This window comes from Pristis pectinata, chromosome 10 (assembly GCF_009764475.1).
Source record: "Pristis pectinata isolate sPriPec2 chromosome 10, sPriPec2.1.pri, whole genome shotgun sequence".
Taxonomy (NCBI): Eukaryota; Metazoa; Chordata; class Chondrichthyes; order Rhinopristiformes; family Pristidae; genus Pristis; species Pristis pectinata.
The window spans coordinates 84,934,733-84,949,926 of NC_067414.1; the positions used below are offsets into that span (position 1 = coordinate 84,934,733).

Sequence of the window (15,194 nt, forward strand, 5' to 3'; positions counted from 1 at the left end):
AGGTTCTGCATTCACACAAAGGACACTCTCTGTGGTGTGGGCCACCACAGTTGTGCTAAATGGAATAAACTCTAAACAGAGCTGGCAGCTCAGAACTGGGCATCCATGAAGTGCTGTTGACCATTAACATCAGCAGAGATATTCACCACTATAATACGTAACGTTATGGACTGGCACATCCCTCACTCCACCATTACTATCAAGTCAGAGGCATCATCCTGACTCAATGAGGAGTGCAGAAGCGCATGATGGGGACAGCACCAGGCACACCTAAAATGATCAGATGCCAGCCTGGTGAAGCTGCAATACAGCACTACATGTGTGCTAAACAGCAAGCAATAAACAGAGCTAAGTAATCGCAAAACTAATGGAGCATATTAATGTACTGCAGTCCTACCACATCTAGTCATGAATGGTAGTTGACAATAAAATAGCTAATGGAATGAGCATCCAAGAACATCCCCATCCCTAATGGGGATGGGACCCAGCATGTGAATGCTAAAGACAAGGCTGAAGCATTTCTTACTATGTTAGTGTCTAGTGAGTGATCCATCTTGCCTTCCTTTTGAGATCCTCACCACAGATGCCAACCTTCAGCCAATTCTATACACTTCACATGCTATTCACAAAATAGCTAAGAACATTGAACACAGAAAAGGCTATGGGACCAGACAACATCTCAGCTATAACGCTAAAGACCTACACTCCAGAAGTAGCCATGCCTCTGTTGCAACACTGGCATCTACTTGGCGATGTGGGAAAGTCCCCAAGTATACCCTGTTCATAAAACTCTGTAAAAATCCAATCCAGCTAATTACCACTGAATCAGTCTCAAGATATGCAAGGTGTCATCGACAGTACTATCAAGTGACTCCATCAAGAATGACTCCATCCCAAACTACCAATCTAAAGTTGTTCAAAACCAAATAGTTGCCTTCCACAGCTTATGGCCACAGGGCTGCTATGCACTTACAAGTTTATATGAAATTTATATGTGCATATATTGGAATTTGAAAAACTTGGGGTAAAAATGAGACAGATTTTGTAGGGCCAAAATGCACACAGTCAATCCATCATACATTTGTCAGCTTTGAAAGAAGGATCGTTTACCTGTGGTAGAAAGATCCACACTGATGAAAGGAGAACACAAAAAGGGGCAACTGTACTTCCAACTCGGGCCATCATGCTCCCACTGCCAACAGCCAACGAACTGAAAAGAAACGTTTTCACCATTATTCAATAGCTCTTATCCAGAATTAATAAACAGAGCAGCATTTGGAAATTCAGGTGGGAGATTGATAAAGACCCTGGAAGAATGGCAATATAATGCTAAATATGAATGTTTAACACCTTTTTCTGGGGATTTGCCAACCTTCCACCCTAGTTATGGCAGATAATTAGAATCCAGCAAAAATTAGAGACCAACGTTTGTTGCCACACAAGTTACATTTCCAATTAACACATGTCCTTTCACAGGATATGGGCATTGCTTGTAAGCTTCGTGTATTTCCAATCCCTAATTGCCTGCGAGAAGATGCTGGTGAGCTCCTTTCTTAAAATGTTACAGTCCTTCTGGTGAAGTATTTCCATAATGCTGTTGGATATGAAGGACCAGTAATATATTTTTAAGTTAGTATGATGTAATGTTACAATGCTCCTGAGTTGTTTGATGAAGTAACAGTCAATGAGAATCCCCACAGCATTTGGTGACCCTGTGACCTCTGTCTTGAAGGCTGATGTCAGAATATCCTTCAAGGGGATGAACCCTTGCAAGGCGTCAAACACCATCTATAAATTCGCCAATGACACCACTGTTGATGGAAGAATCTCAGATGGCGATGAGGAGGTGTACAGGAGTGAGATAGATCAGCTGGTTGAGTGGTGTCGCAACAACAACCTCGTACTCAACATCACCAAGACCAAAGAATTGCTTGTGGACTTCAGGAAGGGGAGTCAGGAGAACACACACCAGTCCTCATTGAGGGGTCAACTGTGGAAAGGGTGAACAGCTTCAAGTTCCTGGGCGTCAACATCTCAAAGGATCTATCCTGGGCCCAACACATTGATGCAATCATGAAGATGGCATGCCAGCGGTTCTACTTCGTTAGGAGTTTGAGGAGACTCAGTATGTCACCAAAGACTCTTGCAAATTTCTACAGATGTACAGTGGAGAGCATTCTGGTTGCATCACTGCCTGCTATAGAGGCTCCAATATGCAGGATCGAAAGAGGCTGCAGAGGGTTGTAGACTCAGCCAGCTCCATCATGGGCACAACCCTCCCCACCATTGAAGACATCTTCAAGAGGCGGTGCCTCAAGAAGGCAGCATCCATCATTAAGGACCCTCGCCACCCGGGACATGCCCTCTTCATGTTACTACGAGCCTGAAGACCCACACTCAACGATTCAGGAACAGTTTCTTCCCCTCTGCCATCAGATTTCTGAACGGTCCATGAACCCATGAACTCTACCTCGTTATTCCTCTTTTGCACTATTTATTTATTGTGCAACTTGTATCTGTGGAGAAAAGCAGGCAGTCAACATTTCAGGTCAGGACCCTTCTTCAGGACTAAGATACAAAGGATATTCACAAGGCTAATTCATTGTGCTGTTCTCCAAATTGTTTCTTGTACAGAAAGTTTATAGTGCCCTTTTATGTTTCAGGGGTATCTTGAAGCAAGTTATATCCAAGTGACCTGGATAAACTGGACACGGAGAGGATGTTTCCATTAGTAGGACAGTCTAGGATCTGAGTGCACAGCCTCAGAATAAAGGGAAGTCCCTTTAAAACTAAGGTGAGGAGGAATTTCTTCAGCCAGAGGGTGGTGAATCTGTGGAATTCGTGGCCACAGAAGACTGTGCAGCCAAGTCAATGGGTGCATTTATGACAGAGACTGATAGGTTCTTGATTGGTAGGGGGCTTAAGGATTATAGGGAGAAGGCAGAAGAATGGGGTTGAAAAAAAATCAGCCATGATTGAATGGCAGAACAGACTCAATATGCCAAAAGTGTAGTTACTGAGGTACACTGTTGGAAAAGAAGCAACCAATAGGCACAAAGCAATGAAATAGTGATCTGATAGTCCCTTTTAGTTTGTTGGCTGAGCTGCAGAGGTAAAATTGTCCTGTTCTCTTTTGAATTGTGATGTGGGATCTTTTACATCCACTTGAAAATATAGATGGCTTCTCATTTACACATGGCAGCATACTGCATAATGCAAATTTCCTTCAATTTTTCACTGGAGTCTCAGTGTGGGTTTTGTGCTCATCTTTGGAGTGGGACCATCTGGCAGAGATGAATATTGTCACTAGCCAAAGCTGACATCTAGCTTTATTGATTGATAGCTTCAAAAGTGCTAATGTTTAGACCCAACACAACAATGTCCCAAACATGGGAACAAAGTATTTATTTATAGAAGAATAAAAACCAGAACATTTTGCAAACACTCAGCAGGTCAGGCAGCATATTTTCTGGGGGGGTGGGGGGGAGGCACATTAATTTCCATAAGAACTGTTCACTGAATGCCAGTGGCCAAGTTAACTGTTCTTGTGTAGCTAGACTATACAAGTCAAGAGAGGCCAAGGGAATAACCATTGATCTCTGCTGGAGCAGTAATATTATCAGTTTTACCCCACCAATTTCTGCCAGAAAACATGGACTTTGGGGAAAGTGGTCTCGGGCTTATCTATAATCTTTCTCGTGGACAAATATCTTTCCAGTGTTAGCTGTGCATGATGCGGTAAACGTAGTGGGTGTAAAAAAAACACTGTACCTTTTGACCCACTTTAAAAGGTTTAAGAGGGAGAAATATGAATGTACTGTCTGAGATGGATAGCCATCTGAGAAATACAGAGTTTACCTTTCTTAGTCAATAGCCCTTCAGAAATATGTGCCTGCTTCTGCAGGAATGCCTTAATCTTTACAAAAAGCAAGTTATATAATCCTTATTCTTTGAATTTATTTTCTCTTTATTTCAGTTTCTTTCCTTTCCCCATTTTACCAGATTAACAAATCATTGCTTGGTAGATAGTGTAGTTTCATACTATACTCTTACAGTTTAACAGCTGAAAGTATGGTTATAACAGTTACAATTTTATCATCACACATTTGTGCCACATACCGTATTATAGTAGGGTACAGTTCAGCAGTGTACAGGTAAATCAGTCCAAATGCCACAGCGATTGCAAACTTTCCAATCATGCTGAGGGTGATAGACAGAGCCTCAATGTCCTAGATAAATTACAAAAAACATTTATTCAGTGTCACTCCTTTCAAAACTTGCCACTTTGGCAGCTTCCTCACCTCAGGTACAAAACATCAGAAACTCATCAGGCTATTAAATATGACAATAGGAACTGAATAAATTAGCTGATATGAACTCATGAGCCTCATTAGCAAAGTGAAGAGCTGATGGTTTGAAATCAATGTGAAGGGATATCTGGCTACATCTTAAGGAATTATAGAAACTGTATGTTGTTATAGAAACGAGGTTGTTTGGTTCATTTTGTCCATACTGGCTCTCTATTTAACAATCTCATCATCTCATTGCTCTGATTTTTCACCCTGCAAGTTACTTTCCCTCTAGTGTTAAGTGTGTTAATGAATTGTTCTCTTTTCAAGTTAGAGAAGGAAATCTGGAAGGGTATAAGAGAGGCCAGTGATTAATCACTGCCGATCAGTTTCTGCCCTAGAAGCTTTTATAATACAATGCATTTCAGATATTTTGCATGTTGTAGAGCTAATTTTCGTGGCATTTATATCCTGTGTATGTATGCCTATGACAACAATAAACTTGAACTTGAGATATGTCTACAGTGGGATATAGATCATAGAAACATAGAAAACCTACAGTACAATTCAGGCCTTCGGCCCACAAAGCTGTGCCGAACATGTCCCTACCTTGGAAATTACTAGGCTTACCCATAGCCCTCTATTTTTCTAAGCTCCATGTACCTATCCAGATGTCTCTCTTAAAAGACCCTATAGTATCCGCCTCCACCACCGTTGCCAGCAGCCCATTCCAAGCACTCACCACTCTCTGAGTAAAAAAACTTACCCCTGACATCTCCTCTATACCTACTCCCCAGCACCTTAAACCTATGTGCTCTTGTGGCAACCATTTCAGCCCTGGGAAAAAGCCTCTGACTATCCACACGATCAATACCTCTCATCATCTTATGCACCTCTATCAGGTCCGCCCTCATCCTCCGTCACTCCAAGGAGAAAAGGCCGAGTTCCCTCAACCTGTTTTCATAAGGCATGCTCCCCAATCCTGGCAGCATCCTTGTAAATCTTTTCTGCACCCTTTCTATGGCTTTCATATTCTTCCTGTAGTGAGGCGACCAGAACTGAGCACAGTACTCCAAGTGGGGTCTGACCAGGGTCCTATATAGCTGCAACATTACCTCTCAGCTCCTAAATTCAATTCCACGATTGATGAAGGACAATACACCATATGCCTTCTTAACCACAGAGTCAACCTGTGCAGCTGCTTTGAGGGTCCTATGGACTCGGACCCCAAGATCCCTCTGATCCACCACACTGCCAAGAGTCCTACCATTAATACTATACTCTGCCATCATATTTAACCTACTAAAATGAACCACTTCACACTTATCTGGGTTGAATTCCATCTGCCACTTCTCAGCCCAACTTTGCATCTTATCTATGTCCTGCTGTAACCTCTGATAGCCCTCCACACTATCCACAATACCTCCAACCTTTGTGTCATCCGCAAACTTACTAACCCATCCCTCCAATTCCTCATCCAGGTCATTTATAAAAATCACAAAGAGTAAGGGTCGCAGATCAGATCCCTGAGGTATACCACTGGTCACCAACCTCCATGCAGAATACGACCTGTCAACAACCACTCTTTGCCTTCTGTGGGCCAGCCAGTTCTGGATCCACAAAGCAATGTCCCCTTAGATCCCATGCCTCCTTACTTTCTCAATAAACCTTGCATGGGGTACCTTATCAAATGCCTTGCTGAAATCCATATACACTACATCTACTGCTCTTCCTTCATCAATGTGTTTAGTCACATCCTCAAAAAATTCAATCAGGCTTGTAAGGCAGAACCTGCCCTTGACAAAGCCATGCTCACTATTCCTAATTCCTAAATTCAGTTGGAAATCTGGGCAGCGAAATGGCAGATGGAGTTTAATCCGGTCAAGTGTGAGGCGTTGCACTTTGGGAGGTCAAATGCAAAAGGACAGTATACAATAAATGGCAGGACCTTCAGGAACATTGATGTACAGAGGGACCTTGGGGTACAATTCCATAGCTCCCTGAAAGTGGTAACACAGTAGAGTGGTAAAGAAGGTGTATGGCATATTTGCCTTCATTGGTCAGGGATTTGAGTATAAAAGTCAGGAAGTCATGTTGCGGTTGTATAAAACTTTGATTAGGCCACATTTGGACTACTATGTACAATTCAAAATGCTGGATTACAAGAAGAATGTGGAAGTTTTGGAGAGGCAGAAGAGGTTCACCAGGATGTTGCCTGGATTAGAGAGCATTAGCTATGAGAGGCTGGACAAACTTCGATTGTTTCCTGTGGAGTGTCAGAGGCTGAGGGGTGACTTGATCGAATTTTATAAAATTATGAGAGGCATAATTTGGGTAAATAGTCACAGTCCCTTACCTAGGGTGGAAATGTCAAATACCAGAGGGCAAAGCTTTAAGGTGAGATGGGAGAAGTTTAAAGAGGATTTACAAGGCAAGCTTTTTTTTTACACGGCGTGGTAAGTGTCTGGAACGTGCTGCCAGGGGTGGAAGTTGATACAATAGGAATATTTAAGAGGCATTTAGACAGACACATGAACAGACAGCAAATGGAGGGATATAGACCTTATGCAGACAGATGGGATTAGTTTGGATTGCTACCATGTTCGGCACAGACATCGTGGGCCAAAGGGCCTGTTCCTTTGCTGTACTGTTCTATGTTCTATATTCTAAGTCTTAAAAAAAAATTCTTTTAACTGTTATTGAAATCATAGGAACACAAACTGTATGTTTTCTGCAAGATAATTTTGATACATCCAAACATAATGTTGATTCAGCAGATTTTAGTTGTAGAGGCAATCATACACACTCCCATTTTTGTTAAATGGATCCACTTGTTCAATTTTTCTTCCAGCAGAATCAGACATGGCTCTGTGAGGCAGAAAATTGTGGGTTCAAGTCCATAGGTTTGAGCACAAACATCAAGGCTGATACTCTGGTGAGGTAGCTGCCACTTTATGTTAACCCAAAGATCTACCTCCTCCATTGGATGACATTTTACAGCCTATAAGACTTCTTGAAAGAACTGAAGTTATTTCTGATGTCCAGTCTAATACTTATCACTCACTAAAGCTTATTATAGAACAGATGATCTCTTCATTATCACATTGCTGTTAGTAGGAGCTTACTGTGATCATAACAGCAGTGACTACACGTTAAAAGTATTGCTTTGGTTGTAAAGGCCACCCTGAATGGGATGTGAAAGTTTATTGCGAGAAGTTCCCGAACATTTTACTAGAAAGGTTATGCAATTAATATCCATCTGCATGGTATTGTGTTATATATGATCAGAGTTTCTGGCCAAGAAATAGGAGGCATCCAAAGTGCACTGGCACCATAACTTGCATTTGCATGTCACCTAATGCCATGTTTCAGTTGGGTTTCCTGAATTTAGAAAGAATGGAAATAGAGTTTATGACACAGAAGGTGGTTAATTGTGTCCTTCCTGGCCAAAAATAGAGCTTGTTGGTGTTTCGTTTACCCCCATTTCCCAGCCCGTGTTGCCTTTAGATTATAGCTCTTCAAATATTCATTCAGGACCACTTAATTGTGATGAGGGTTTCTGCCTCCATCACATTTCAGTCACCAAGTTCCACACTGCCAAAAAAATCTCCTCATCTCTGCTTTAATCCTACCAATTGACTTCACGCATGTTCCCTAGTTACTGAATTCTCTGCTGAGGGAAATAGATTCCCTTTTCAACTTCTCCAGGCCTCACCAATTTTATACACATCAATAACAGCTACTCTTAAGCTCCTTTGTTTCAAAGAAGAACCCCAGTCTAGTTAGATTCTCCTCATAGCTATAATTCTCCTGCCAACATCCTTGTAAATCTCTGCATCCTTCCTAGTTCTATCACAGCCTTCCTGCAATGAGATAACCCAAACTATACACAGTATGCCAGCTGTAGCCTGATTAGTGCTATATACAATCCCTAGCATGATCTCTTTATTTTACATTCTACGGTTTGGTTGATAACGGCCAGTATTCTTGTTGCTCACAAGAAAATAGGAGCAGGAATAAGCCATCAGGCCTGCTCCACTATTCAGTACGACCATGACTGATCTACCCCAGGACTCTTCTATGCCAGTTCCCCATAGCCCTCAGTTCCCCAATCTTTAAAAAAAAGTTATTTATATCCTCCTTAAATGCCTCCAGTGATCTACCCTCTACAACCCTTCAGATATTCACCACCCTCTCAGAGAAAAAAAATTCTACACACCTCAATTTTAAATGAATTGATATTATCTTGGAACTATGTCCCATCATGTGAGGCCTCCCATTAGTGGAATCATCACAGTATCTACACTGTCATGCCCCCTTAGCATCTTATATGTTTCAGTAAGATCACCCCTCACTCCTCTAAAGTCAATGAATACAGATCCAACTTCCTTAGCTGTTCCTGATAGGACAACTCTCTCATCCCAGGAATTACCTTAGAGAGTTTCTTCTGGGCTACCTCCATTGCTAATATATCCTTTCTAAAATAAGGTGACCAAATATGTGAATTCATCTTTACCCTGTAAGAATACTTCTCCATTTCTAAACTCCAATCTTCTTGCAGTAAAGACCGATATGCTATTTGTGTTTCTAACTACTTGTCGAACCTGCCTGGTCACTTTTTTATGATTCATTCACAAGTATTTTATTGATTTGCAATTGCTCTCCATTTAGATAACCAAGTCATAGAGTACTACAGCACAGAAATAAGTCCTTTGGCCCATCTAGTCCATGCCGACCTGATCTTCTGCCTAGTCCCATCTACCTGCACACGGACCATATCCCTCCAAACTCCTCCCATCCATGTACCTATCCAAACCTCTCTTAAATATTACAATTGAACTCGCAACTACCACTTCTGCTGGCAGCTTGTTCCACACTCGCACCAGCCTATGTGTGAAGAAGTTTCCCCTCAGATTCCCCTCATATATTTCACCTTTCACCCTAAACCTATAACCTCTAGTTCTAGTCTCACCCAACCTTAGGGGAAAAAGCCTGCATGCATTCACCCTATCTATACCCCTCAGAATTTTATATTCCCCTATAAGATTTCCCCTCATTCTCCTTTCTCCAGGGAATAAAGTCCTAACCTATTCAACCTTTCCCTATAACTCAGGTCCTCAAGTCCCAGCAACATCCTTGTAAATTTTCTCTGCACTCTTCCAAGCTTATTGATATTTTTCCTGTAGGTAGGTGACCAGAATTGCACACAATACTCCAAATTCGGCCTCACCAACATCTCGTACACCTTCAACATAAAATCCCAACTCCTGTACTCAGTGCTCTGATTCATGAAGTCCAAAGTGCCAAAAGCTCTCCTTACAACCCTATCTACCTGTGACTCCACTTTCAAGGAATTATGGATCTGTATTCCCTGTTCCCTTTGTTCTACCGAACACCTCAGAGCCTTACCATTCACTATATAAGTCTTACCCCGATTGGTCCTCCCAAAGTGCAACAAGTCACACTTGTCTGCATTAAATTCTATCTGCCATTTTTCAGTCTACTTTCCTAGCTGGTCAAGATCACACTGTAAGCTTTGATAGCCTTCCTCACTGTCCACTATGCCCCCAAACTGGGTGTCATCCACAAATTTGCTGATCCAGTTTACCACATTGTTATCTAAATCATTAATATAGACGATAAACAACAATGGACCCAGCACCGATCCCTGCAGCACACCACCAATTACAGCCCTCCAGTCAGAGAGACAACCATCTACTACCACTCTCTGGCTTCTCCCGCTAAGCCAACATTGAATCCAGTTGTCTACCTCATCCCGAATGCCAAGCAACTTAACCTTCTGGAGCAGCCTCCCACATAGGACTTTGTTAAAGGCCTTGCTAAAGTCCACGTAGACAACGCCCACAACCTTTCCGTCATCGATCTTCTTGGTAACCTCCTTGAAGAACTATAAGATTGGTTGGACATGACCTGTCATGTACGAAGCCATGTTAACTATCCCTAATCAGGCCCTGTGTCTGCCCAAATACTTATACATCCTGTCCCTTAGAATACCTTCTAATAATTTACCCACGACTGACGTTAGGCTCACCAGCCTATAACTTCCCAGATTATTCTTAGAGCCTTTCTTGAAAAACGGAACAACATTAGCTATCCTCCAGCACCTCACCCATGGCTAAAGTTGTTTTGTATCTCTGTCAGGGCCCCTGCAATTTCTGCACTATCCTCCCACAAGGTCCAAGTGGGACACCCTGTCTGGCCCTGGGGATTTATCCACCTTCATTTGCCTCAAGACAACCAGCACCTCCTCTTCCGTAATCTGGATATGGTCCATGACCTTACTACTCTTTTACCTCGAAAGTCTCTGTGTCTGTCTCCAGAGTAAATACGGATGCATAAACTTCATTTAAGATCTCCCCTATCTCTTTCAGCTCCATGCATATATGACCATGCTGATCTTCAAGAGGACCAATTTTGTCCCTTGCTACCCTTTTGCTCTTAATATAGTTGTAGAAACCCTTGGGATTCTCTTTCACCCTGTCTGCCAGAGCAACCTCATGTCCTCTTCTTAACACCCTGATTTCTCTCTCAAGCATTCTCTTGCATTTCTTATACTCCTCAAGCGCCTAATTTGATCCTAACTGCCTATACCCGATATATACCTCCTTTTTCTTTACTAGGGCCTCAATATCCCTCGATAACCAAGGTTCCCTGAACCTGTTAGCCCTGCCTTTTTATTCTAACAGGAACATACAGATTCAGTATTTCACCTCTGAAAGCCTCCCACTTACCAAGCATCTCTTTGCTAGAAAACAGCCTATCCCAATCCATGCCTGCCAGATCCCTTCTGATGCCATCGAAATTGGCCTTACTCCAATTTAGAATCTCAGCCTTTTGATTCCTCTTACTGGAATGCATGACTTCAGACTTTGCCACATTAAATTCCATGGTTTACACCCACTCACTCAAGCTATCCATATCCAAACACCCTATCTTGCCTTGTCTGTCTTTCCCAAATGCATTATCCCACATTTGTATGGATTGAATTCTTAATTACAACCCCTACATTTAAGTTAAATCATTAGAATATGTCACAAAAAGGAAGAGACCTAATACTGGGCCCTGTTGACCTCCACTGCAAATACCTCCAGTCACTCAAACTCCTGTTGACCACTGTCTTCTCCTACTGAGACAATGTTTAATCCGATGTGCCACTTTCCCTAGATCCCATTGGCTTTTACTTTCCTGATCAATTTGCACATGGGACTTTGTCAAATGCCTTGTTAGAATTCAAGTAGACTATAATAAATGTACTTTCCTCCTTGAGTTTCCTTGCTTCTTCTTTTAAAAAAAATTCACTCAGCTTAGTTAGACATGAATTTCCTTTCCCAAATCCATGCTGACTCTTCTCAATTAGCCAGTGTCTCTCTAAATGTTATTTACAACATCCCTCGGCTTACCATTGAGATGAGGCTATTATTGCATAATCTATCTATTTTTTCCCCTTTAAAAAGCAGTAACATATAAACAATGTGGAGAACATTTTGTATGGGAAGCTTACTTAAAATTGATCTATCATTAATTTTAGGTTCAAAAAGCAGACAGACACGCTTCAGATACAGAGTAGTTTTTAAGGAAAAATAAAACTGAACATTACCTGAGGAATGACCATGCTGAGAACACAGGTAATGCCAGTCAGGAAGAGCGATGGTGCTAATGTATTTCTTCTTCCCAGTCTGTCCATCACAGCACAAGCAACAATATAGGAAGGGATTTCCACTGCACCTGTCAATGGGATAATGTTTTAAATAGTGCATTAGATACATGAATACAAGATAGCTAAAATAGAAGTTACTTAAAATGATGCGCTAAGTTCGTTTTAAAAGGCATATTTTCCTCCTCGTTTCCCCCCCCCCCCCCCCCAATCTTGATTGGTCAGCTCTCCGGGTACATAATACTCCGAGGTAGATTGTTCACTGTGGGAAGTACTCAGGCACCCTATAGAACACTGAGAGTATCATGAGCACATACCTATGTTAAATGGAAGCTTAGTTTTAAAACACTGAGTCACATTAATTCATCAAGCAAATATTTTGCTGCTAAAGATATATTTGGGTGTTGAGAAGGATAAAAAGTAATTTGTTATACACCAAAAGAAATCATTTTGTGTGTATTTGTGCATTTTTTTAAAGTTGTGTCAAGGTGGCTAGAAAGATTAAATGCAATTCTGATGAAGGATATACACTCAAGGCATAAGCAACCTTCTTTACAGATGTGGTCTCATATGGTACATATTTCAAGTACTTTGTTAAACACATCTAGATTGCTTAAATAGGCAAGAGCTTTCTAATCACATCACATTTGAAGGAAATACATGTAATGAAAGAGAATATTGTTGTGTACTGGAAAGTCAATCAATGAATCAACATTTGCATCATACTTAAAACATCGTTTATCATCCTATAGAGACTAACTGTTAAAACAACTGTAATTAAGATTTGTGGTAAACACTAATATAAAATGTATTTGTAAATCAATCCAGAAAGCCTGACAATCCAATTTGATAAGTGAGCAATATCTGCTAAATATTTTCAGAACTAAGTTTGAATTACAAACTTGGTAGTTCTTTACTAACTTTTTTTTTCAACGTTGTGTTGATTCCATAACTGGAGTTCAGTGTCATGTTTATTTTGTGGATTCATTAGCATTCAAACTACTTTTATGAAAGTAAACCTTCAAGGGAACATTTCCATCTGGAAGAGAAGTTTCCCCTGGCTGGAACAGAAAGGGAAGCTTTATACTTGCTTTGAGATCAGCACCTGACTTCAGAGTGATTTTCAACAAGGGCCTGATTATGTACTCTATATTTCTGTTTTGGATTGGGGACGCCAGTGTTTACTCTTAGCTGGGAAAAGGTGGAAAATGACATGAAAAGTTTAAAAGGGCAAGTGGATTGCTAGGATAAAGAGAAAGGTCTGCCGAAGAAGCAGCAGATGTGTTACATTTTCAGAAGTATGTTTTATCATCAAGAAATTTACCCACCCACCCCCTCACTATCAACTTCCTGGGGGTCATCACTGAGCAGAATCTCAACTGGACTAACCATATAAATACTGTGTTACTCAATGAGTTACTGAGTTACTCAATGGCTGGGTGTTCTACAGTGAGTGACTCTTCTCCTGACTCCCAAAGCTTTTGCATCAACTACCAGGCATAAAGTCAGGAGCATGAAGAAATTCCCTCCATTTGCCTGGATGGGTGCAGCTATAACAACTCTCAAGAAGCTCAGCACCATCCAAGACAAAGTAGCTCATTTGATTGGTACCTCATCCACCACTGTAAACATACATTCTCTCCATCACCAGCACACAGTGGCTCCAGTGTCTACCATCTACAAAATGCACTGCAGTTGCTCACCCAGGCTACTCTGACAGCACCCCACCCCCCAAATCTGTTACCTCTACCACCAAGAGGGACAAGGCCAGCAGGTGCATAGGAACATGACTACCTGCTGGTTATCCTCTTAAAACTTCATCCCAACTTGGAAGAATATCATTGGTCATTCATCGCTGCTGGGTTTAAATCCTGGAACTCCCTACCCAACAACATTATGGGAATTCCCTCTGATTCCGAGGAATTGCAGTGGTTCAAAGTGGCTGGAGCAATTAGGGTTCCAGGTCATAAAAATTAATGGTTAAGAGGAAGTCCTCAGAGAGGCTTGGCAAAAGAGGTTCATGAAAGGAGTATTTCTCAGAAATATGCAAGCTTGTTTGGGTTGCTGTTGGGGTGCACACAGTGTCAGGTATCCAGACGACTTCAAAATGACATATAGAAACTCTTAGCTTCAGCAAGCACGTTGAAGTAAGGTGAGCCAATCCTGCTGTATATCCAGTAGATAGGGAAAATAATTCAGGCTACTGAAGCAGGGGTGAGTGTGTGGGAAAGGTTCACGGCTTGTCCAGCTTTGAGGTCAGCCAACGTGGCTTCAGTGTACTGCCTTCTATTTTATCCAGCAACATCTGACATCTTTCTTTCACCCCGTAAGATTGGCCTAAACAATTTATGTTTACTAAATATATTCGTTCTGACCTCAACTTTCCTTCTGGATGTTGGCCAGATCTTGAGTTCAACCTCAGTAGTCAGCCAAACTCAAGTGTCTTGCTTGCAGATTCCTTTCATCAGTTTCTCCTTGACCAAAGCTGTCTGTCCAATTCTTAGCGAGCTCTTTCCAAGCTACACAGCCATCTTGCAGCATGGCACACTTTTTGCCACTTGAGACTGTCGTCGTTGTCACATGTCCCATTGTAAATGTCACCCCTGCAAGCAAGCTTTGCAGGTGACCAACACTCTGAATGTTTGTTTATTCAACGTGATACAGGAATACCACATCAAACCAACTCCAGCATGCCCCTCCATGTCAGATAGGCTGAGTGATTGCACTCTCACCAGCGAGCCAGAATGTTGTGGATTCAAGACCACTCCAAGACAAACCAGGTTGACATACATGAATCGCAGTGAAAATCTTGAGATATTTCAGATGAGATATTAAGCTGATAAGTATTCACGTGGATGCAAACATTGATTAAGGAGAGAGTGGCCACCTGGATGCAATATTGGCTCAGGGAGAGAAAGCAGAGAATAGTAAATTCTTTTTCAGAAGTAAGTAGTGGAGATTTCCCCTTCTGCACCACCCACCACCAGACCCACCTGTTCCCACCTGGGAACACCCATAGGACTTTGCTCCTTTGTGATACTTAATAGGGTATAATTTCAAAGTCTGCAGGTGACATAAATTCAGAAATTTAACAGATTTACCAGTTAGGATGAAAGTAGCAGAGTTCAGGATCAGCTCATTAGCAAAATGATGGGAGGTGATGTGAATATTACTACCAAGCAGCAGTTGTTTTCCTTTATTTTATTTGGATTTTCCAGGACTGTTCCACT

At 41.6% G+C, this 15,194-nt stretch overlaps 1 protein-coding gene across 2 annotated transcripts in view; it reads right to left on the reverse strand.

Annotated features, from left to right (window-relative positions):
• Positions 1–15,194, reverse strand: part of slc22a16 (solute carrier family 22 member 16) — a 97,643-nt gene that overhangs the window by 10,536 nt on the left and 71,913 nt on the right. For both annotated transcript variants that reach the window (XM_052024527.1, XM_052024528.1), the window contains exons 6-8: positions 11,908–12,035; positions 4,120–4,229; positions 1,111–1,210 (exon numbers count right to left, since the gene is read on the reverse strand). In XM_052024527.1, the coding sequence (XP_051880487.1) occupies positions 1,111–1,210; positions 4,120–4,229; positions 11,908–12,035 (338 nt within the window). The remainder of the gene's footprint in view (positions 1–1,110; positions 1,211–4,119; positions 4,230–11,907; positions 12,036–15,194) is intronic.